Source organism: Rosa rugosa, chromosome 4 (assembly GCF_958449725.1).
Source record: "Rosa rugosa chromosome 4, drRosRugo1.1, whole genome shotgun sequence".
NCBI classification, from domain to species: domain Eukaryota; kingdom Viridiplantae; phylum Streptophyta; class Magnoliopsida; order Rosales; family Rosaceae; genus Rosa; species Rosa rugosa.
Window position 1 is genome coordinate 42,742,772 of NC_084823.1, and position 24,588 is coordinate 42,767,359.

General features: G+C 36.5%; 3 protein-coding genes and 1 long non-coding RNA gene across 15 annotated transcripts; 2 read left to right on the top strand and 2 right to left on the bottom strand.

Moving 5' to 3' along the window:
• The first annotated feature begins 518 nt into the window (after positions 1–518).
• Positions 519–3,135, top strand: LOC133745763 (ATP-dependent Clp protease ATP-binding subunit CLPT2, chloroplastic). Its single transcript, XM_062173883.1, has 5 exons — positions 519–788; positions 900–938; positions 1,036–1,145; positions 1,590–1,769; positions 2,789–3,135. Exons 1-5 carry the CDS (start codon positions 571–573, stop codon positions 2,944–2,946), a joined length of 705 nt encoding a protein of 234 aa, XP_062029867.1. The 5' UTR covers positions 519–570; the 3' UTR covers positions 2,947–3,135.
• Positions 3,136–3,290: 155 nt separating this feature from the next.
• LOC133745762 (protein DETOXIFICATION 56) lies at positions 3,291–5,198 on the bottom strand. Its single transcript, XM_062173882.1, has one exon. It carries the CDS (start codon positions 4,942–4,944, stop codon positions 3,418–3,420), a length of 1,527 nt encoding a protein of 508 aa, XP_062029866.1. The 5' UTR covers positions 4,945–5,198; the 3' UTR covers positions 3,291–3,417.
• Positions 5,199–9,227: 4,029 nt separating this feature from the next.
• On the top strand, positions 9,228–15,787 carry LOC133741955 (uncharacterized). Of its 12 annotated transcripts, none has more exons than XR_009862261.1 (14): positions 9,228–9,644; positions 9,835–9,928; positions 10,085–10,148; positions 10,464–10,536; positions 11,364–11,496; positions 11,669–11,735; positions 11,920–12,072; positions 12,165–12,330; positions 12,418–12,554; positions 12,643–12,785; positions 13,202–13,436; positions 14,410–14,546; positions 14,973–15,020; positions 15,269–15,787. It is a non-coding gene; the product is annotated as an uncharacterized LOC133741955 (long non-coding RNA). The 12 variants fall into 12 exon arrangements; XR_009862267.1 differs by lacking the exon at positions 11,920–12,072 and having other exon boundaries at positions 9,230–9,644; positions 15,269–15,382; positions 15,592–15,787; XR_009862268.1 differs by lacking the exon at positions 11,920–12,072 and having other exon boundaries at positions 9,231–9,487; positions 9,583–9,644.
• A 196-nt stretch (positions 15,788–15,983) lies between these two features.
• On the bottom strand, positions 15,984–19,197 carry LOC133744851 (uncharacterized). The gene is made up of 4 exons (XM_062172882.1): positions 18,929–19,197; positions 17,754–18,451; positions 16,732–17,633; positions 15,984–16,073 (listed from the first exon to the last, which is right to left on the bottom strand). Exons 1-4 carry the CDS (start codon positions 19,195–19,197, stop codon positions 15,984–15,986), a joined length of 1,959 nt encoding a protein of 652 aa, XP_062028866.1.
• Positions 19,198–24,588: the final 5,391 nt, after the last annotated feature.

Below are 24,588 nucleotides of genomic sequence, written 5' to 3' on the forward strand. Positions count from 1 at the left end.
GAACGAAATTAAAGGTCATATAATTGCAACAAAGCATGAGTCGATCAGGAAAGGAGCAGTCTCAGAATTTAGATTAAAATCTCAGGATCGATGAATCTCTAGCATTTGAGGAAGTTTCCATGTTTTGAGGGAATGGTTTAGAGCTAAAGAGTGATGAGAGTAAGTCTAGTTTTCCGAATGATCAAACAATTAACATAAGAACAAGTCAATTTTTTTTAAAAAAATTAAGATTATTTCGATAAAATTAGACGTCCAGATGTTTACTAGTCTTTTTCGAAAGTTAACACCTTAGAGTCTAGCTAGACTAATAAACATAGTAAGCATTAGGGTAATTACTCCCTAATGATAAGGAAATACGATTCCTATTCCTTACCATGAGGTTCTAGGACTTCAAACCTACAAAACAGAAAAAACATCAGGGTAATTTTTTTTACCACCTCCGTAAAAAATGGGCTCATTATCGTTTTACTCTCGGCTTTCACCGTCAGACTTTTGGTTCCAAATCCTTGACCTTTCCTTCCCAACATATCCACATTCCAAACACTTGAGCCAGCACGAAAGAGCCCAAACATGGCCGCTCACTCCCTCTCCAAGCTTCCAGCTTTCGTCTCTGCCTTCAATCCCAATCAAACAACCAAACCCGAATCGTGTTCTCTACCTCTGACCACGACTTTGAAGCCCACAAGTCTACAGAATCTATGGCTCGGAACCAACAGTCTCGGAGTCAGAGCCCAACTGCCAAAGCTCCGACCTTTCTCTTCCACAATCTGCCTCAGCCTCCCGACCGCGTAAGTACCCAATTCTGTCGCATTGCCAGAACCCCTGTTTCTTGATTCGTTTCGTTTCACGTTTTAGATGACGAGCTGTTGTTTCAGATGCTTCTGATTTTATCATTACAGAATCAAGGAGAGAGTTTCGTCCAATGAGGAAGTGCCCAAGTGAGTGTCTTTTGTTGAACTTTGTTCGTAGGATTTAATGTTTTCGGTGGTTGATTTTGGTGGGATTGAGGTTTTGGTATTGGTTGGGTGGATGCAGATGGTCTAGCAGGGCTATAAAGTCATTTGCCATGGGCGAATTGGAAGCCAGGAAGCTCAAGTACCCAACCACTGGGACTGAAGCAATTCTCATGGGTATCCTCATTGAGGGTAAGTTTTTTCCAGCCTTTTAAGCTCTTATTGTTCATTAATAAAACAGCAATGGTTATTGTTAAAAGTTAGTAATCCTTCTATTACAAATAGTCTTGTTGATTAGTTCTCTCACCCCGAATGCTTGGTTGGAAGGCTGCTTGTGCAGTTGTTTCCTGGCTTCTACCTTATGCATAAAGGCTTAGGTTGTAAATTTAGTCCAAGACTTCCAAGTTATGATCCAAAACAAATGGTAACTGAGGGCTAAACTCGGAATGCAAATCTTATATGATACCAACTTGAATCCTCAGAATCATAATTGAGTGTGACATGTTTCCCATCTTTAACACCACCGCTCACAGAAATATAAATAGAAATAATGATAAGAAAATCTTATGATTATATCTGGTCTCTGTGATAAACACATTTTGTGGTTTACTTAGCCATCTTTGCACTGGGCTGCAGGAACCACTTTGGCTTCAAAATTTTTGCGGGCAAATGGAGTTACACTGTTCAAGGTGCGTGAAGAAACCATCAAGTTACTTGGGAAAGCTGATATGTACTTTTTCAGTCCTGAGCATCCTGCATTGACTGACGAAGCTCAAAGAGTGCTCGACTGGGCTGTTGATAAGAAAATAAAATCTGGTAAATTTCTTTGCTGTTTCATTTATATACAAATTTCTCGTACAGAAATTTTTTTATTCGCCTCTTCACTTTTTTGTATTTTAAGTAGTTCCTGACATGTCCCCAGAACTTATGTATATAAGTAGCTCTTGGGATTGCATCAGTGCTCAATCAAGTAGCATCTTCGATATGCAAACCAGATACCGAATTAATTATAGTGAATAGTGTATAAGGGCTACAATGGTCTCAACACAGATGTAGGCTAGTAAATCTTCTTTTAGAATATCAGAAAAGATTTTCTGAATCCTTGTTTTCCTTCACTTCGTATAAATATTTCCTGGGTCATGTGAATTCATTTCTGATTTGTTATTTGAAAATTTTGTATTTGTGAGTTTTCTAAGAATTCAGAGCTTTGGGTTTGGTGTTGTAGTAAAAGGTTGTTTTTTATGGTTTTGTAGATCAGTCAAAACTGGTATTTGTGTATAACCATGGGAAGTGCGGAACTGGTATTTGCATAGTGTGGCATTTGATTGCCATTATGTTTGAGTTTGCACTTACAAAATCCATCATCTAGAGAATGGGTCATTGTAATAATCTGAGCTGCCTCAGATGCAAGAACAGTTTTAGAGTTCGATCTTGAACTGACATAGTTCCTTTTCCCTTGTTATTTGAGAGATAATCTCCTTTTCTACGACAATGTTGAATTTGTATCTTCTGTCCTAAATCCAAATGCAAAGACAAATCTCGGTGGAGCTCCAAATTCCATATTTTTCTTCTGAAGGAAATCTGATATAATTATTGCATAAATGATAAAAAATACTTAAAATCTTAACTCAAGTATGGTTCTTGACTGCAAGACAATAGAACTATTTGAAAGGAGATTCATGTTGCTATTGTGCAGTGTACCATACTTGTCAAATTGTGGGATTGTGCTCCTCAGATGCACATGATTATCTTTTCTTTAACAAATTTTTTAATTATCAACTCTTTTTGCTCTACTTTAGTTCTTACCTTTTGATTTATTGATATCTGAATTGCAGGTGGTGGTGGCGAAATTACAACATCTCATCTGCTTCTTGGCATTTGGTATGAAGTGGATTCACCGGGTCACAAGATAATGGCCTCCCTTGGCTTCAATGAAGAGAAAGTGAAAGAGCTGGAGTCTTTAATTTCTGAACCTGGATTCATTGATGGATGATATTTTCCCCTTTTTTTTTTTTTTTGTTCACTGACCTATGATGCAAATTTCTTAACCAATGCATGGATCAATGATGTTGGTCGGAGTTTTTTAATGGCATTTGTCGTTCCTGAATGTTAGTTTGAATCTGATTCTGAACTGGTCCTAGGTTCATTCAATACAAGAAATGTTTTCTCGTGTTTAATTCAATTTTGGGGCTATTGCTCTCTTCGTTATGGAGATTGTGCCTCTACTCATCTACTATCAACAAATTGGAGACACTACTCTGTTGAGAGCAACAATCTACTTTTTTGTTATCTGTCATGTCAACAATTAGGCGCTGTTTAACTTACATGGACCCATCAGGAAGAAACAAACCTCTTGGATGACCGGAAATTGCTTTCTTACAGTAACTTTTGTTTGAGAAAAAACTTTGCTAGAAGATGTGGGTTGGAGTTGGAGGACATTGCAGCAGATATTCTAAGGTTACTTTTAGACTTCGGCATCGACTCTCCCCACGCTTTTGTGGTTTTCGTGTTTGTTAAGTTCTGGTGCTTGACAGGAAAGTGAGGCAAGTCTTTGTGCTTTGCACGCTTCTTCATCCCAGTTGATTCTTAAAACAAAGATCAGCAACAAAATCAAGCAAGCAACCATCCCAATCAAGAATCCTATCAATAGTCCACTCAGCCCGAGTTTAACCTTGAAAGCTAAAACAACTCCCAAGGGCAAAGCCAGAAGGTAGAATCCACCAAGATTTGCATACATAGCCAACCATGGCCTCGCTGTTCCTCGAACAATCCCTCCGCAAACAGCTAATGGGAAATTCACAACCTCCACCAAAGCCATAAGCAGCATCATCTTCTTCACACCTCTTACAATCCCCTTATCGTGGCTAAACAATGACCCCCAACTTCCCCTGGCTGCTACCATCACCAATCCACCTAAACAACCAGAGACCAAACTCACTGCCAGAGACACAAATGCAGATTGGTACGCAGGTCCTGCCCTGTTTGCTCCGAGCTCATTTGAGACTCGAGTCGACGCACATGTTGCCAGAGACAGCATCACCGAGTATAGCAAGTAGTCGAAGTTTAGTACGATGGCTAAAACTCCGACTGCCTGCTTGGCATTGGCAAGCCGGCCAGTTAACAGGACCAGAATCTCATAACACCACCATTCTAGGCAGGTAGTGAGGCAGCAAGGTCCACAAAGCTTGAGCAGTCTAATCCAATCCCGAACACCTTGGTCCAGCCACCCGCCTTCTTTCCACCTTCCTTCTTTTGCCTTAACTTCAATCACACACACATAAATTGCAAGTAGAATCACAACCATAAGGTCAGTGATCCAGACAGACATTGCAACTCCCTCAATACCTTTAGCGTTTGCAAGCACTATGTTGATTGGTATGTGAAAGGCAAGAGCAAGACCTGAGCAGAACATGGAAGGAACCGTGATGCTTTGCGAGTTCAAGTAGGCTTTGAGGGGACAAAGCAATGCGGTAATAACCAAGTCTGGTAGGAGATAGAAAAGGTAGGTCTTTGCAACTGTTGAAATATCTTCTTGTTGGCCAAAATGGATGAGGATTTTGTCAACACTGAGCCACAAAAATGAAATAGGAAGAGTTGCAAGAAGTAACAAGAAAGTTGTCATAAGAAGGGTCTTGTGGAGAAGCCTAATGTTTTTGGCTCCATATGCTTGACCACATACGGGCTCCATGGCACCACAGAGACCACTCAAGACAGAGAAGCCGGTGACATTAGCGAAAGTGAAACCAAGTGTGCCACCAGCCAGTTGAAGCTCTCCGAGTCTTCCTAGAAAAGCTGTTGTGATGGCTATTTTGGCAAACCATGTCAAGTTCATAACCACCAGAGGCAGAGCTATTCCTCTTTGTATTTTGAGCTCTGAAAGCATGATCTTGAGGAAGTTGGACGGCCATTTTTGGTTGAGAGGTTGGGATGAACATGGTTGAGAGGCACTCTCTCTTGGACTGTTTTGTGTTTGTGATGTTGTTACAGACATAATGTGTGTTTGAGCAAAATGGGTTGAAGGCTAGGATTTGGTGGGTGTGTTACAAACATAAATGAGATGTGAGATTTTGGATTCTGTTTTCTTTTTATGGTTTCCTTCTTGAGATAAGGTTGTTTATTGATGAGTGCATAGATTTCGTGAAGGTGTTCTTCTCCTAAAAGATGCAAATTGATAGGCTTCTTTTGTAACTGCCTAAATTAATTGCGAAAGAGAGAGAGTTGGTAGTGGATTTTATAGTGCGACATGAGAAAGCAAGGGGCCAAATCATGCATAAATGCTTACAAATCCTCCGAGTAATCTAATGAGATTTGGTGCATGTTTGATAAATATGATAAGAAGAAAATCCAAATTGACTGCCGAAGGTGGACTGTTAGAAAGAAAAAAAAAAACCATGAGAATTTGATGAAAAGCTAAGAAAATCCAGTTGTGGTAAATTAATATTATGGTAAAAATCTAGCCCTCACACATTTAGTGAAAGAGTAACACGGGTGCATACTGTTGGGTTGATTCGCATGACAATCCAACTATTGACAGAAACATCGGTTATTTGACAAACCTTTAGATAATTAAATAATTTCCGGTACAGTTTTTTTTTTAATTAATTTTAAAATGTCAGAATAAATGAATAATATGATAAAGAAAAAATAAAAAATGAAATGAGAATGTAAAAAAAAGGTGATAACATTCATGCATCAAGAAGGGAACTCGCTTGTCATAAACTATTAAGAATCGATGGATTTGAAAACATTAAACAAAACAAAAAAAAAATGTTTTAATCGGAAACCAAAGAAATCTTCTTTTGTACATTTTTTCCACTAAACTAGCAAATACAAATACTTCAGTCAAGATTTCATTCTAATTTGAAAGAAGAACTTCAGTACGTGTAATTGTGAAACAAACCACTCTACTAGCAAAATATCTATCAGATAAGTTACATGGAACGAGGTCAGAAAGTGCTTATAAATGATCGAGTATGAACTTCCGAAAGGATGAAAATGAATGTGAGCGCAGTCAGCCTCCTAGCTCTGGTGGTTTACGCCTGAAATTCAGAGGAGGAATTTTTGATGTAACAAAGGAAATAAGAGGAAGATTAGATTTGAAAAGACTCAGACTGTGAATGCTGAGGCCTACTATTAGGGAGATTCTGAACTATAAGAATCCATTGTGACAACCATGGCCACCCAATCTAAGCTTATTTTTCCTTTCATTTATATTCCAAAGCCACCTGATTATTGAATCACTTCCATTTCATCTTTGCCTAGATGTTAGTATTTTATTAATTTTTAAAGTAATTGGACAAAACACCTTTGTAGAATAGAAATAAAATACAAAGCAACTGTGCCTTTCAAAATGTGATTGCATGCTTTTGGACAATTTACTTTTCATCAACATCACTTTGTATGTTATTTGGAATCTGACTAATTATTCATAACTAGAAAATATAGACACCACATTATGATTTTACTAATAATTCATCTTGTTTGTTCCCGACAAATTGGTGACTCCGAAGTTCAATTGTTTTGTTTGAAAGAAAATGTACCAAACTTTAAAATCACCTATTTGTCGGGTATTGTTGTTAAAAATTTCCCTTCCAGAAAATGTGAAATTGATGGCTCCATCATCCTGATCATTTTTTCTGAGACAAATTTCTCATTTAGATAAAAACGCACCTCAAATTTAGGTTCTGGTTCTGGCGGAGCATGCTCATAAAATTAAGCAATATAATGCTGGAATTCGAGTACAAGAACATTGTTAGAAGGATAACGTACGTACGTCAGAGAGGCACTCATTGATCTATCATCATTCTGGTTTTCTTTCTTTATTGAGAGCACTACGTTGCTTTCCACTTGTTCCCCATTGATAAAAGCATGGATATATATCAACCTCATAAATCCAACTAAGTAGTGATGTGGTCTATTTTATTTATTGGTGGAAGCCTTTCTAAATCGATATGATCATCTATATATGATTGAGCTATATATGTATGGAGCTAGTTTTAATTAGTGTAGACATAAGTTTCAATTGGCAGGCCTCCATTCTCCACCATATATATTATTAGGTGTTAAATTTATCCATTAATACAATTAGGCATATTGGAAATTGTTTAGGCATTAATGTAGTGTTTGCAAAGTTAGATGAATTAATTAACGTGGACTGTGATTTTTTTCTCTAATTTTTTATATTTTTGGGTGGGGAAATTTTTGAAGAAGAATAGTAGAAAATAAACGGTTCTGATTATTGAATTTCATCGTATAATAGCTAAAATTGGTGAAGATTCTAATTTCTTGTTTTTGGGAACGTCAAAGTGATCCAGACTGAAAGTATGTATCTTATCCAACCATTTGGACATGCTATTGAGTCGTATTATGTCGATTTAGAACTATTAATCATATTTTTCAATTATTTGAATAATGTAAGAAAGATAAACAATTGCATAACATGCATAGACATCACATATTTAATGAGAATACTTATACACAAAGATACTATTTTGGGAGTAGATTGGGTTGTGACGCATATCTCATTAACAGTTTAACAATATAAAAAGAAAAATGTTTACACAAAGTAATTCAAAAGTACATGGCACATAGCTAGCATGTAACCCACTTACATAGCACATAGCTTGGTTTGTGCCATGAGATTTTAGAGTTGAAGAATAAATATCGAGTGCGCACCTATTTTCATTGATTCGGATCAAATTAGTTACTTGTACGAGATCGAGTTCGATGATATTCTGTAATACATGCAACTTTACGCAGAAATATTCCATGATCATGATGTAAAGTTCATAGGAATATGAAAAGGAAATGTATAATCTTACCAGGAGGAATTACGTGCATGCAATCTTTGAGGAAACCAAGAATTTAGAACAAATCTAGATCGATGATAGATATTATAACCGTATTTGACGAACATTCTTTCGAATAATTAATGGAATGTACTGGTGGATCAAAGGATCGAAAAATAAATAGATAAGGAATATATCCGACAAAATGCAACTTTAACAGAACCATAAATATTTAAAATCAAAGTAGATGCTACGTAAATATTAATTTCTGTAAAACCTAGCACAGGAATTTAATTAATATTGAAGGTAGCTAGAATGAGATATCTGTAATGGGAGTTTCTATTTATACCTGCAAAATTAGTATTTGGACCTGTTGAATATCTTTTTTTTATTAATTTTTGAGGATGACCTAGAACACTCTCTCTAGGGTTTACTCGAAAGCGGTAGCTTTCGACAAAATGACCGGCGACGGTGAATCTTTGACTACGGGGGTGGGGATTTTCTTCTTCCCCTTCTCTGTGATCGATATTGCTACTGGGCAGCGAAGAAATCTGACGTTGATTGGGCTGGATGATGGCTTCGAGGTCGGTTTTGCTCTTGAAATCGACGAAGACTATCGAGCTTAGGTTGTTGCTGGCGTCCGGTTTCTGGTGGGATTGAGATTGGGGCGACGACCTATGGTTTTGTCACTGGACCGGGGTACTGGAAAGGGCGCCGGTGACCTGGTTTGTTCGGCGGGTGATGGCCACCTTGGCAACAGGGGTAGTGTTGGTCGTGGCGGCCTGCAATGGGAACAGATCTGGGAGCGCTTTGGTCCGGCGGGTGATACAGCAGCGCCTTGCACGGTGGTGATGGTAGACAAGGATGGTCGCAGTGGCTTCCTTGTCGGTGACCTGAGTAGACGAATGATAGCGACGTGGACTGGTGGCGGTGGTGGCCTGGAATCCTGTAGAGGGGGAGCAGATCTCAGCTTTTGGGCCATCTGGGCTTACTTTTGGATTGTGGGCTGGGCTCTATTTTTTGAGGCCTGGGCTATTCTAGAATTGAAGGTGGATGGTGAAGATTCACCCTTTACTTCCATTATTGCTTAAATTTTCATAGGTCGCAAAAACCAGTTGCTCTGAGGATCATTTTAATTTACTTGCTTCGGAGTTTCTAGGTTTTTGTTTGAAATAATGGTGCGTGGACTTTCTAAAAGGTGGGTGTACTAGGGGTTTCCTGGGTCTTATTCTTGTTTCAGAATAGGTTTTAGGGTTCCCTAAGGAACGATTATTTCTATCGACCCCATAGGGGTGTTTCGTTTTTGTACTGCTTACTGAATATATATAATTGGCTGACCTCTTCTCATAAAAAAAAAAATAGTATTTGGACCTCTTCTTTTTTCCAAGTAATAGTTGACTTTGTCAACCCTTGTCAAATTATACATATATAAAGCGTCGATGCACTGTTACACTGTTCTAAGTACAGTGGACAGTCGGTTTTACCCTCCGGTGTCTAGGGAAATACGAAACTGCCATTCAGGTCCTTTTTGACCCTGGATGGATAAGGATTGAGAACTTCAGAGAGAGCTCAATTATTGGGTCTCATAGAGAGCGATAGAGAGATCGGGTGGGTGTCATAGATTCAGAGGAAATCGATCGAGAGATCGGGTGGGTGTCATAGAGAGCGATAGACACAGACAAAAAGAGACAGAGAGAGAGGTTATTTGCTCTGCAACGCAAGCCCGAAGGAATCATACATAAACCGGTAAGACAAACAGATCGAAATTCATGAAGGTCAAATTAACAACAAGAAAACCCATCGCTTCAGCTTTTGGGTTTTGGTTTATTTTCTGGACACAGAGAAAGATAGAGCGAAGTAAACAGGGGAAGAAGGGGGAGAAGAAGAGGCCCTCCCTTCAAAAGTAAGCGAAACCCTCACTCCCTAAAGCTTAATTTCATTGCAAAACACTCATCTTTTTTTTTTCTTTTTTTTTTCTGGATTGATTGATTGATTGGGAATTCGTTTCCTTAATTTCTCTGCGAAGAATTCATCTTCTTCTTCTTCTTTTTTTTTTTTGGGATGGATTGATTGATTGGGAATTGGGTTTTCAGTGTCCATCAGTAGTGTGGAGTTTGCCATCGGAGGCTTAATCGTGGATACCAAGGTGTTCTATGGCCAAGAAAGGTCTTTTGCTATGGATTTCTGGTATTTATGTAGATTTGGACCCTTCTCAGCTTTGCTCATTAAAATTTTTCGGTGAAGGATTGGATTTGGGTTTATGTTTTGGTGAATAGATATTTGGTTCTTTGGCTTTTTCTTTCTCTAAATTTTCCTAAACGATATGTAGTGATATTTTTGCAGTGTGCTTAGCTTTGCTAATTGAAGAAGATGAATGGGAAAATGAGCTCTTCTTCAGCTTCAGAAGGTAAAGTTTGTTGCTTCCTTCCTTTTTTTTTATCACTTTGCTTCATGTCAAACCATATATTTGAATTCTTCTTACATGTTTCTATTTTATTTTTATTTTTTTTAACTTTGTTTTCTTTATATATTATTTTCTTTGGCACACGTTTTGTTTTATTATTTTCATGGTTCATTTAGTGTGTTATTTGTTTTATTACTTTTTGTGTAAGAGTAATTAAATTTACAGAAAATTGGATGCAAGTGTTTTGAATATCAGTTGCCAAGAAATTTGTAGTCGCATTCGTATTGATGTTTTGAATTGTGATTTTGCAAGGAGCAGGACGATACTGGATCAGTACGTCTGTGCTTAAAGGAAGGAGCTTTTTTTGGTGTTTGAGGGAAGTAGGATTTGGGTGAGTTGCTATGTGTGGTCATAGTGAGTTGTTAAATACACATCCCTAAATGTTCAGTGGTAGAGATCTATGTTTCAATTATCTAACTACATACTTCAAATTCATTTTAAATATACATTTGGACTTCTTCTTAACAGCTAAGTTTTGTGTTCTAGGATAAAAATCAGTTCTAGGTTCATCACATAAATGTATAAGTTTGGTTCCTGCTTTTTGAATGTTATTTAAGCTGGACATTGACTGGTCGTGAGGAGATGTTTCCCTTTCCCTAACATTCCTGGTTTGATTTTCATGATTCTTTGTGGTTTTATCATCACAAATTATAAATATTTTGTGTCTTTTGGTTCTCAGTTACATTTTTTTACAGAAAATTTTGTGGCTCATTAGGTGGGAAACATTGTAATACTCTTTGAATGAATCTTCAAGTTGTCCTAAGCTGTTCTCTTCTTATGAAAGAAGCATTGCATTTTCTTTCAGACTTTTGTTTGATCATGTTAAGCATACCACAGTATACATTACATGAAAGGAAAAAAAAAATTGAAGACCATCTGTTGTTGGTTGAAAAACTGTGGCTTTATTTATAATTGTACCAAGTTAATAACACCTCTAAATGCCAGAAACTATGTTTTCCTTTTTGAGCTATAGATGTTATTGACACAATATGCAAGACTCCCTTCTCTTTTTGTTATTCATCAGCATATATTGTGACTGTGGCTTTTAATGATGAATTTAAACCCAGTTTGTCTTTCTGCCCAAGTTTATGTGGAGTATGGTTTCCTGTTTCTTTTAAGTTTTGTTCTGGATTCTGATTTTGGGTCTTTTTGATGCAGCAAGTCTGATATAAAGAGAATAAAGGTGAGGCTAGGGACGATTAAGAAGAAGAGGAACGCTGTGCTGAAGTATCTGAAGAATAATGTTGCTCATCTTCTCAAGATTGGCCTTGATATTAATGTATATGGAGGGGTAAGTTTCATGGTTCATTAGATTTTTTGCCCAACAGCTTTCATATATGGGTTTTTGATTAGTGAACGCCTATCCGTAGCTAGCTTTATGATGTGTGAATTTCATCGTTGTTTTGCTTGGCCTTTTCAGTTCTCACCTAAAAATAAAAAAGCTCATTTTTGTGCTGCTGTAGGTGGAGCTGGGAGCAGCACAGCAGTTCAAAAAGTCATGCCTGCTGCTCTAGCAGATATGACATAAAGGTATTTATGTTTTCCATAGACCCTTTAATTATAATAATCTAAGTAGAACAGAAAGAAAAAATTTAAAACCATTCAATTTGTGTGCCTTATATCAGCATACTTTCATAAATCCTTTAATTATAATAATCTAAGTAGAACAGAAAGAAAAAATTTAAAACCATTCAATTTATGTGCCTCATATCAGCATACTTTCAACAAATTGAAGATGTTCAGAAATATTCAAAGGCTTTAACGGACATGAAAAGGGAGTTCTTTCCAAACAAAAGACATGAATGAGCTGTTAGAGTTCCACAAGAATTAGATTCCATTCTTGAACATTTGATTGGTTGAGACATAGGTTAGTATAAGTCATCTTCCACTTTTGTTGTTACTGTTTGTTAATCTTCATTTTCATTATACTTACGTAATATGCCATTTTCCAATGTGCAGGTTTTATCAAGGTTTGAAGGAATCACTACAAAGAAGTTAAGAACTATGAGGACAACAGCAGCACTCCACTCATAATTAAATGCAATGATCACAGAACTACACATTTGGAAAATAGAGGCTCCTCTTTTGTCTGCTCATTAAGAAGACTGAGCGTTATTTCACCAAGGTAAACTCAACCTCCTATACAGAAAATTTCATTTCATGTATTTTGATTATCTCTGCCCTTGACTAACAAAAATGAAGCAACATGCAGATCAGAAGGAAAAATAGGTAAACCGGAGCAAACAAAAGATGAAGAAATTAAGAAATTTCAGTCAAAAGACCCACCGACTTCAATATCCTCATCCGGGTAAGAGAAGTTGCATGGAGCTGGCGCTAAAGAGTAGTTCAGTAAGAAAGTTTCACATATTTAGTTACTGTGTTTGAACTTTGGAAAACTTATTAAGAATCATTAAGTGGTCAACTGACTTTGAAATAGACCTTATGTTGTTGCAGGAAATAAGAGAAGTACAGACCAGTGGAGAGGCGTAGGCTACTGGAACCCAAAATTATAAGAAGCAATTCGAAGGATGCGCTAAAATCTCAAAAATGCTCTGGAGGACATTTCAGTATGCGTTTAAGGTTTGCACATTTGCTGGTGGACATGATGATCTTGCAATAATTTTCCAATAATTTTGATCTCTTTAATCGACTTCATTTTCGTCTATTTGTAATGTCTTCAATTCTGGAATTTTGCTTTGCTTTGATCATCAAGTTGCCAGCATTGAGTTCATTGCTTTGCTTTGATCATCAAGTTGCCAACATTGAGTTCATTTAGAAGTTTTAGTTTTGCTTCTTTAATTGTGTTAAAATATGATTAGTTTGATGTGTGATATGTGTGAATTATCACTTCAGTCAAATATCACCTCCTTTTCGGTTGTGTTGATGATTTTGATTCCTTTTTACAACTAAAATGTTCACAAATAGGAAATTCTTGGCAACATTAGAACATTTATAACTAGAGATCCTTTTTTTCTGTGTTTACAAATGGGTCATAGTTTGAGAGGAGAGCGAAGAGTTGAGAGGAATAATAGAGACCCCAGTGCTCACCACGATATCAACTATTGAAGCTTCAACGTGCTAGAACTAGAAGGAATGAGGATGACCCGTATGAGAATATGGATGCCAAAATCAACTGGGCTTTAGAGCAGGCCTTCAATTTGAAGCTTGATTTCAGTGAGACTGGGGATGATTTTGTTGTTTTTCGAAGACTGATGCCGGAATGATGCTCAGGTATATGTGGTTTTCCTTTTTTTTTTTTTTTTACTTTGCTTTCAGTTATGATCCCCAATTTGAGAGGGTTTTTGTTTTCAGTTATGATCCCCAATTTGATAGGGTTTTTCTCCATATTTTGCGGGTATCTTGAACAAACAACTAATGTTTTTGGTTCCTGGTAACCGTTGCTTTCTGCTCTTTCCTTTCCCATTCCCATTTAACTGAATTTTGTTTCCCACTTGCATATTTTCTATTTATTTTTTCCTGTCATCACTATGGGTTATGCTTTAATTTTCATGGATTCTCAAAGAAAAAGAAAAACGTAGTGCTCTGGAGTTTCATTTGATTTTATACGCAAGTAGTAGAGTTGTTGAGAATTGGTTTCTACAGTTATAGCTTTTTGCTATATATGGTTAGTTGATTTTTGGAAATCAATATCAACTATAGTAGAATTGTATTGGACTGTGATCATTCAATTATGTCTTATGATTATAATTGGGAATCATTCCCAGTGGCATGTTAGGGTCTGGGAGGTTAATTAATAATATGTAGTTGTTATGGCCTCATTAAGTAACTATGCTCTCGAATTGAGGGTTTTTGTTGCCCCTTTCTAAATACACTATATGCTGTCAGTTTAAGTTTTGATGGGTTTAGGGATGAGATGAGATGGATTATATGCCTCTGTTGACATTGTGATACAAATTTTTAAACAATGTTAAAACTTTTTCATATTTCCTCTTTAAACAAAGCAACCACAAAGCGACAATCAGAAAACTATTGGAGAGAAATTAATCGGGTGCGGTTGGATTCATATATGCAAAAGCTTAAAACTTCTTTAACAATTGAGCATATTTTTCTGCTGCTTCTTTGTTAGTTATTCATATATGCCTCTGAGCATCGATTCTTCATACTATATTCATATATGCCTTTGTTCTTCTGCTGCTGCTTTGTTAGTTATTTTGCACTATCTGAATCTCTTATTTTTATTCAGGTATGTACTAGAGAAACTCAAAGAGGGTTACATTGAAGGATTTATAAAAAATGGTTGCATGTAAAACCCTCCTTTGATGCTCTTAGATATTCTGGTGTTGGCTTCTCCAGTTCCGAAATCTGTTATTGGATATTCATGTACAATTCTATTTTATTCTCAATGAAGATATGCAGGCTCTTTATTGTTTTTGGACCTTGGTTCATATAGTATTTTCACAATGTATTGCTCATTCGTGGTATTTTGTTAGTCTATGCAGTTCTCTTTATTCTTTGTAGCTTTCACACTGTTTTATTTTGTCTTTTTATTTATTTTTGGTAAACTACAGCTACTAAATTTTGATTGTTAGTCCCCCAATAATTTTTTCAAGTCAGATTTGATGGGTTCAAGGTCCTGTCTCCCTTTATTTATTTACATGTCAGCTGGGGTTGTGGGACTCATTTGATTGAGTAGAGGAAAAAGTGACCTTTGAGCATGTTCATGAATTTTTTGGATCTGTGAAATTTTTTTTTGTTTTTTTTTTTGTGTGAATTTATTTGGCTGACTTTTATTTCGATTTTGAATAGGTGGAGTTTAGAGAGAAGTACAAGAAGGAACATCCCAGCAACAAATCGGTCAGTACTATAAGTGAATCTCATTTCCCAGATCTACATGCTCAATTCTCTCGACTTCTCCTTGCTGTGATTATTTTAGTCAAATTTTGAATGATTTTAATTGTTATGTATCTTCTTTTACGGTATTGACCAGGTTGGTAAAACTGGTGATGGGTTTTTAGGCTTTTCTTTTTGTTAATAATTTGTTAATTGCTGGAATATTCTCCAATAGTTTTTTGATTGTCGCTTTTTGGATAAAAATTATACAGGGGAGAGCTCCCTACCCGGCCAAGGCAGAGAAGAGAGGTTGAATAGAACAACATGGAAGTTTATAACAAGAAACGAGTGTTTCTGTTTTAATTGTTAATCTCTGGGAAATATTGGTATGATCACTGAACACTGTACAGTGGAATCTGTTAAAGGGTTGAAAGTTGTGTCACTCTGTTGTGACTATTTCAGTCACCAACAACAAAAGGCTACCTCCAAACTGACCCTCTCCTTACAACACAGCAAGAGTAGTAGAGGAAATGAACTGCTTGAAGATGGTTGTAGGTCATGTGCTATCTCTCACTATTCTTGCATTTTTTTGCAGTTTTTGTGCCCGTGAGGCATAAGCTCCTCCACTGGTTGCTGCTTCGGATTGTGAGAGAATAATTACCGTGCTTCGGGTGGTTTTGGGTTTATAGTTATCTCTCAAGGAATGAGCTTTTCCTTTGTAAAGGTCTGATTCTCAATTTCTAACAATGCAAGTAATTTGAATATGTGTGTATTTTTGAATGAACCCTACATTACATGCAAGCAATCTTCATTGCTATTTCAGTAGAATGAAGTCATAATTATTAAATTATATCTTAACAAAAGCAAATTCCGCGGCAAAGCGCGGCCAACTTTTCTAGTTATCAATAGAACACAAAAGAGGGGAGGGGGAATCTCCAATATTCAGGAAAGAAAATGGAATCCAAACTCATTTTACCATTTTTGTTCTTAATCTCGATAACCTTCATACTCATCGCAGCCGAGTATATCCTGCCTTAGCCTCGCAAAGTCCTCTAGTTCCCGTGGAAACCCAAAACCCTGTTGACCATGATACAGATTACTTTGTGAGGACAAGGTTTTGAGTTTCAGATTAAGAACCCAGCTCAATTTCCAATTATTTTTGTTGTGGCAGGAGATCTTGGTCAAATTGGATGGACAAAGTCAACCCTAGACCACATCGACCGTTGTAAGCATGACGTGAATCTCCTTCTTAGAGGGTTTCTTATACTTTTGGCCGAGCTCCCTATATATACATAAACTGTGATAAACATATACAGGGCTTCTCAGGTGCGGATATCCGTACCTTTTTCTTAGGTACGGATTTTCGGTTTTTACCCACTTTTTTATCACACATTTACATCTTAACCGTTCAGTTTTTAGGTCCTAATGTATAGATCATCTCTGCAAAATTTCAGCTAATTTGATGATTGTTAAGGCATTCAAAACTGTAATTTACAAGCAGTGGCGTATCCAGGATCTGAATAGGGGTTGGGTTGGATTTAAGTGCATACAAATTTTGCAAGCTCGTAAATTTTTTTTCTTTTGAGGTTTGGAACCCAGTGGGAGGCTCATCCTCACGCCTTTAATATTATCATTCAAAACATAAAATAGGGGGGGACATAAAACCAAAACCCCTTAAATTAAAAGTTACAAGCATAAACTTGTTGTAAAATAATAAAAACTAACTAAATCGTACCCTCCGAGGCCCACTCATTTCAAACTCAGCAATCACAGAATCATTGTCAATACTATCAGCAAATTCTTTTTCAATGTTGAGAACCATCAAATCATCAAGAAAGTCATCTTCCATCTTATTTCTAAGTTTATTTTTGATGATGTTCATAGCCGAAAATGCTCTCTCTGTTGTTGCTGTAGAAACTGGCAGAGTCAACACAAGACAAATCAATCTATAAATCATAGGAAAGAATGCTGACTTTCTTGATTCAACTAACCGCCGACACAAATCAGACACAGAAGTTGTCTTGGCAAATCTTGGATCCCTCTGAATATCTGTTAGAAAATATCCACACTCCATATCTATAGCAAGCATATCAGATGATGAAAAATCCATAGGATAAAAATTCAAAGCAAGATTGCAAACATCTTCAAATCTGAATGATTGAAAATTATCACGTGGATCAAATGTAGCACTAAGAACAAGAAGCTCCAATGACTTATCTGTAAATCTACTATCCAGCTCTGCCAACTGAAAGTCTATTACAGCATTAAGTATATTGACCCGATAAAAATGCTCCTTTGTAATATTTTGTTCACAAGCCCGCTCTGTACCTTTCTTGTAAGGAGCAGACATATCTGGCATAACAATATCATGCTCACAACAAAATGATTCAACCCTCATAATCAAATCATCCCAACCATCTTCTCTCATATCTTGAAGTTTTGATTTTGTTATTGAAAGAAAATTTAGAGCATTCAAGATGTCTATGGCTTTTTTTTGCAATGACTGACAAAGAAAGTCAAAAATCTTCATGACATCATGCATCAAAAGCAAGCAAAACACAAAATCAATACTCTTCATAGCCTTACCTACACTCATTGCTTCTCCTTGTAATTTATTTGGTCCATTTGCAACCAAATCTGCAAGAGTTTTTTGAGTAGCTCCAAATAACTTGATCAAACTTGAAATAGAGCGAAGATGTGAGCCCTAACGAGTAGCTCCTTCTCGTTGCAAAGTGTCAGTTTGATTGGCCCCTGTACCTGTCTCAAGGGTACCTGCAGCCACTAAATCTGCAATTTCTTCTTCTCTGATGACTCTTAATGCTGAATGCCGTTTTGCAGAAGAATCAACAAAATTAACAATCACATTTAGAGTTGAAAAGAATTGCCAAATATCATGCACTTCTTTAGCTGCGGCATTTAAAGTCAATTGTAAGCGATGAGCAAAGCAATGCACATAATATGCATATGGACACTCTTCACGAAACAAAGCTTGTAAACCATTAAATTCACCCCGCATGTTGCTAGCACCATCATAACCTTGGCCACGCATATTTTCTACTTGAAGATCATATTGGGCAAGGACTTTGGATATCTCATTTTTAAGAGTTTGAGAACAAGTGTCTGCAACACTAATAACTTTGAAAAATCGTTCTCTAATAAACCCATCACAATCAACAAATTGAAGAATGATAGCCATTTGTTCTCTATTAGACACATCAACCGCTTCATCAACAAGGATACAAAATTTAGCATCTCCCACTTCCTCACGAATCTTGGTTCTAACTTTGTTACCAAGAATATTTAGGATTTGTCTTTGAATAATTGGAGAAATATACTTGGCATTCCCATGAGCATTATGTAAGACTTTGTGGACTTCTAAACTAACTCTTCCAAAAGCTTGCAAAACCGCATTGAAATTGCCACCATTGGATGAATTAGCCGATTCATCATGACCTCTAAAAGCACATCATTGGTTTGCCAACAACCTTACACTCTCTATAGTAGAATTAAGCCGAAGTCGGTTATTTGCTACTTCTTGTGATGATTGTGTGCTAATCACTCTTTCAATATGCTTAGATGGGTTTCTTAGTGTATCCCACTTATGCATGCAAGTATTATGTGGGGAATTAACACCTCCCACATGACCCAAAATGCCAAATTGTTTGGACGTAACATTCTTCCAACCTTGAAACCCATATTCAGTGAATGCTGGATGATGGGATGGATAACTATCAAATAAGAAACAAGGGAAGCAATATGCTTTATCCAACTCTATGGAATACTCAAGCCAATGCCAATCTTTGAACCATTTGTGACAAAATTTTCGACCTTGACCTCCATCCCAAGAAGATGGATAACTACTTAATTGGGGTTGATATGGTCCTAAGACCACATAAGCTCTTCAAATATTGTCACGCTCATTCAAAGGATACTTGCATATTGGACGTCGTATTCCAGGATCACATTCAAGAGAAGTAACATCAAAACACACTTCTGTCTCAATTCTATCATTACCACACTCTTCTACCGGGCTAGATGGACAAGAGTTTAAAAGGACATCATTCACAGAATTCTCAGTCACATTTCTACTCTCGCTCCCACTCCCACTCCCAATCTCATTCCCACTACCACTAGATGGAGTATCACTTGTAAACCATGAAAGAAGATTTTTATACCGCTTGGGTTTTCGGTGATCCGTCATTGTATTCAATACCTATAATAATATATATGTATCATTATTAAAATTATATATATATATATATATATATATATATATACAAAAACCAAAAACCAACATCAAGATTCAAGCACCAGGTTATAACTTATAACCAAAACAAAAACAACAAAAAACAAAAACTAAGCAACTGAAAGCAACTAAAGCAACTGAAAGCAACCACATATAATATTGCATATTTCAAACATCCATATTTAATATTGCAAGCTTCCAATTATCCAATAGCCACAGCAAACCAATTAATCCACCGCAAAGCAACTAATATACCAAATTACCGATTATCATTTATCAATAGCCCGCCATCCCTATCACATATTTCAAACATTCACTGATCCACCTCATGACCTCCAACCAATTAAGCAAAGAATTAGAAAGAGAGAACTCACAGGAATGACACGATTTGGAAATATTTCAGGCTTTTGCCATTCAATGATCTCTTACGAAGTTCCGGTCTTCCGATTACTTCAATTGAAGCCTATGAAATTCAAAGCTCACAGTCAATTGCAAGCAAAACTCATCAATGGGGCTTGGGAGAGATGAAATTAGAACTTAGAACTACCTTTATGTGGGTGATCTGGAGCTAATCGGGTTGGAGCCTTGGAGCAACTGAGGAAGAGGAACTTACGAACTGACGAACTGATGAACTTGGTCAGAGGAGCTGAGGATTAGGAACTGAGGTCTGAGGAAGAGGAACTGAGGAAGTCAAGATTCAAGAAGAGGAGCTGTCAACTACTCTCTGGTAAGGAATAAAGGAACTAAAGGAAGTCAGGATTAATAATTTAATATGATGTGTATACATATATAATTTTTTATTTTTTTAAGTGGGCTGCAATACCTATACTTGGGGCTTTTTGTCCTTGATTCTCCCTTGGGCTATAGCCCAACCAGCCTTGTGACTGGTTACGCCCCTGTTTACAACAATGAAGACGAACGGTTCCGGTTCGACAAATTCGGTTCGTTCGTGTAAATTACAGTTTTGGATGCCTTAACGAACAACAATTTGGCTGAAAATTTGTAGAGATGATCTATACATTAGGACCTAAAAACTGAACGGTTAAGATGTAAATGTGTAATAAAAAAACTGGGTAAAAACCGGAAATCCGTACCTTTATATATATATATATATGTATGAATTGCCTCTCTCAATTCCAAGACACAATTCTAACCCCAAAACTCCAAATAAGCCACAATCTAAATAAGCTGAACAACACTCTCTAAACTCGTATCATTGAGTTTTACAACACCAAAATTGCAACGCACACAGTTATAACCCAACACCTAACATATACCCTAAAATTCTAGGGGTGGACATTTTGTATCGAAAATGCGGTTACCGACCCGAACCGCACCGAAAAACGGTTCGGTAACCGCACCGAACTAAAACAGTTTCGTTTTATGATCACACCGCACCGAACCGTATAAAAGCAGTTCGGTTGCGGTTTCGGGTCATAAACCGCCCGATTTAAACCGACCCACACCGAATTTATTTTAATTACATTTTATTTATTTATTATTTCTTTATTGATGGAAATGTTGGTTTTCAATATATAAGAAATCTATTTTTTATTAGGTTTTCAGTTTGTAATAAGTTGCTATGTTTGCTTGATCATTGATATATATGTGTGTGTGTGTGTGTGTGTGTGTGTGTAATAAGTTGCTATGGTCTTTCTGCAAGTTGCTTGATATTTGGGTGATATTTGCCGATTTGTGTGGACACTAAATGCATTCAAAATTTATTTATGTCTTACTGAAATTGTTAGGTAAAAATAAGCTTGATTTTGGCCCTCTCTTTCTAGTTGAAATTAATAAATCGCTCCAAACCGAAACCGACCCGCACCGCACCGAAAAATGGTGTAACCGAAATAATCGGTTCAGTCCTTTTGTAATGTGGTTGCAGTTTGATATATAAGCCAACCGAAAAAAACGGTTTGGGCCTCAAACCGAACCGAACCGCACCGCGCCCGCCCCTATAAAATTCATATACCATTTGCACAAGCGTAAGGCCATGGATGGTAACTCAGGGAAATCACGAGAAGAAGAGCATTCGGGTGCATATCTCAAAGATCAACTGAGAAAATTAGGGATGGGCATTGTGGGAAAATTTGGAATGTGTAGATAACATATTGGTTATTTCTAAAAGTATGTTGGAGGTTTATTAAGTGAGGAGACCTAAATACCAGATTTAGATGTATGAATAAAAGCTCTCTATAATTGCAAAATCAAATATTGATGCCTGACAAATAAAAAAAAATAAAAAAGGGGGGTTAGGGACTTGGGGTAATAATTTGGTTTAGGGTTTAGCTAGGTAGAGTCGTAGAGAGGCACTTGGACTAAACGATTATTAGATGATTTGTATTACATCACTCTGTTTTTGACAAAGTAGCACTGATCATCTGACAGTGATAAAGTTGGGGTACGTGAAAGATCAGTACGTCAAGGGACGAATAATACTCCCCAAGTGGTGTTTGGATCGGTCTCCCCAAATTTTTAGCTGATTAACAATATAACCGGACCTCATATAAATTGGTCTCCTTTACGCAAATTAATCAGCTGAAGATTTCGATTGTTGGTAACAATCGGTTATGTAGTGTCTTTTTGAGGCTAGAAATCTAATCTCTCTCCCCTTCATTCTACTAAATGTAGGGAGCTCAAAGACTGCAGTTGGTCTTCAAGATACTGCGAATCGATATCTAAGCTTCTCACTTGGTGGCAATGAGTTCGTTTTATCTTTCCAAGTTCTTACACTTGTCGCAGCAAGCTTTGAAAAATATATTACAGGCGGAAAAAGAACACCATCTAATTTGAGAAGCTATACATTATCGAAATAACAAAAGATATTGCACTTTGGCCTCTACCACACAACTCGATCTAATGATTCGGAAAGGAGAAATCCATGAATATTCTGTTTTTTTTTTGGCCAAACATACGATTCTCTTGGAGATATGAAATTATATTCACCAGATCTTGTTGAGACTGGAGTAGGAACCGAATGGTGTATGTCTGTAGGGTCTTGTTACCCACTCAATGGTTGCGATATGACAGCTAAAGTAATTCATCAATTAACACTAATCACAAGACCTTATAATCTTATATATTAGTTGCAGTACAGCATTCTGCCCATCTATATAATTGAAAGATAGAGTTGTAAATTGGCTCGATATCTGTTGAGTTCATATTAAGTTTGATTTGTCCAAGCTCGAGCAGCTTATAAACTACGAGTCAATTATGATCGAGTTTCGGTTTGATTGACACGACTCGGATTTTATTATGACACTGCACAAGTGATTTTTTGACCTCGGCTCACATAGCTTGGCCTTGGCCAACGTTTTACTTCCATCATTAGTTACACAATTATAATACATTTTATTAGTATTTAGTTAATTTGCTCCACCAACTATTCAATTTAATTAATATTGTAAAATTTTTCTTTCATTTAAGCTAGTATTGTCAAGCTGCCAACTAGCCTTTAGTCTAGTGTTAAAACATTTCGCTCAAATAAAGTGTTGACAGAGGTCCTAAATTTGATTATCCAATTTTCTTTAATTAGGACTAGACCGTACCTAAGCTTAAATATGAGCGAGCTTGTAACACAAGCTTTGTCGATCACAAAAATAAGACTCGATCGGGATTGAAAATGGCTCACAACTGTAATAATTAACCCGATTCAAGCTTGAGTTAGATAAGAAAAAAAAAATTAAGTTCCTCCCTGATACGTACTCTTGAGTGGGATTAGACTTGGATTAGTGTGTAATTAATGATTCTTGCATAAAATATGTCATGCTGGACTTTGAATAACTTTATTGAATCACCTTTAGGTAAATTATTTCCGGATTTAGCTATTAATTAACTTCTTCCTTTTGCTTTCATTTAGCTCTTCAAACTTTTGTGTTACTTCTTAGTACTATGCTTGTCTAAATTACCTTGGGTCAGTTGGGTGGATATATGTGATTCTCCCATCTTCTTTCCAGCTGAGTTAGATAATGCATGTTCTCATTCTTTTATGTATTTTCTCTCTCTTTATCAATTAATAGATGGAGAAGGGACCCTTCAGCCAACTGACTCCTCCTCATTTCAAGGAGATCAGAGGGCTTCAAAGAAACAGTACATGAATCTTCTTTCAGGTTAAGGCTAAGGTCGGTTTCCGAGCTACCAGCAACATGCAAAGATATGCTCGCATAGTCAACTTTCGAACAAGTCAATTCTACCGAAAACTTGATGCAATGCATGGAACAAAATTGCATTCAGCTTAAACTGGAGTCATCATAAATTCAGAGTCAAGTTAGTAGTATACGCCCTAATGAGCAAATTGTACGAACATGAACTTCTCAATAAGTAAACAACTAACAAAACTACAAAACTGGTTGAAGTTACACTGTTCAGAAGAACAAACCGATCCCAAACCGCATACAAGTGAACAAATAAACCTATAAAGGTGCAAAATCAGTAGATTAAACACAGCAAGTGAACAGTTTCATGGGCTTCTTAGAACAGTTAAACCGAGTATAGGCCCGGCTTTTGTACTTTTGGGCATGGGCACTGAAAGCACAATTCTTAGTGTTTGCCCTAAAAGCATAATGTAAGCATTTTACATCAGTCAATTATCATTACGAAGTGATATGCAATTATGCATTACATAGATGTCATCTCAGTTGCCAGTAGTCCACATTGTAAAATGGTTTTTATAAAAAGTTTCTTGAAATAGTCGTTTTCATATACATAAGAAATATACTTACTAGATTGACGGTATTAGGTAAATTTTTCGATCTATTTAAATACATATATTGATTTTCTCTTCAATCTGTTTCATGATCTTGATCATGCACTATATATCTACAACTAATCAATGTGAACTGGTTCCTGTAAATTAAAATAGTTACAGGCATGGAGTTCATGGTTGGAAAATCAAATAAATTAAATTAACTTATCCGTACAAATATATAGATGATTATATAATTTTATTTACACATTTATGTGGGTTCGACCAGTTAGATATGTTAAATCCTTCTAATTCCCAAAACAGCAATCTGTAAACAATTGTTGCTTAAGAAATAAGACATACTTGAAAAATCATATTGGTTCTGATTTTATAAACATATGGATAATATTGTTTACCACTTAAATCTGTACATTCTTATTTGTGTTTCCCATTTAAAAACTCCAATTCAAAAACCATTGCATAATTTTAATGATCCATGCTAAAAATACAGTACTATCCCAACATAGATGACACCGGAAGAAATCATAAAAAGATACAGATATAGCATTAGGTATATTTATATTAGACACTAGATTTGATATACGTGTCCGAGCTAAGCTAGTAAATCTTTTTGGATTGTCAACTGGCTAATAATATATAGT

What these genes read in the sequence shown, in the direction of transcription:
- LOC133745763 (XM_062173883.1), top strand. Translation starts at nt 571, where the DNA reads ATGGCCGCTCACTCCCTCTCCAAGCTTCCAGCTTTCGTCTCTGCCTTC. An exon ending in TCCAATGAGGAAGTGCCCAA is followed by an intron (nt 939 to 1,035) that starts GTGAGTGTCTTT and finishes GGGTGGATGCAG; the next exon opens with ATGGTCTAGCAGGGCTATAA. An exon ending in CATGGGTATCCTCATTGAGG is followed by an intron (nt 1,146 to 1,589) that starts GTAAGTTTTTTC and finishes ACTGGGCTGCAG; the next exon opens with GAACCACTTTGGCTTCAAAA.
- LOC133745762 (XM_062173882.1), bottom strand. Translation starts at nt 4,944, where the DNA reads ATGTCTGTAACAACATCACAAACACAAAACAGTCCAAGAGAGAGTGCC.
- LOC133744851 (XM_062172882.1), bottom strand. Translation starts at nt 19,197, where the DNA reads ATGACGGATCACCGAAAACCCAAGCGGTATAAAAATCTTCTTTCATGG. An exon ending in TGCAGGTACCCTTGAGACAG is followed by an intron (nt 17,634 to 17,753) that starts GTACAGGGGCCA and finishes AAACTCTTGCAG; the next exon opens with ATTTGGTTGCAAATGGACCA. An exon ending in AAATGAGTGGGCCTCGGAGG is followed by an intron (nt 16,074 to 16,731) that starts GTACGATTTAGT and finishes CATGGTCAACAG; the next exon opens with GGTTTTGGGTTTCCACGGGA.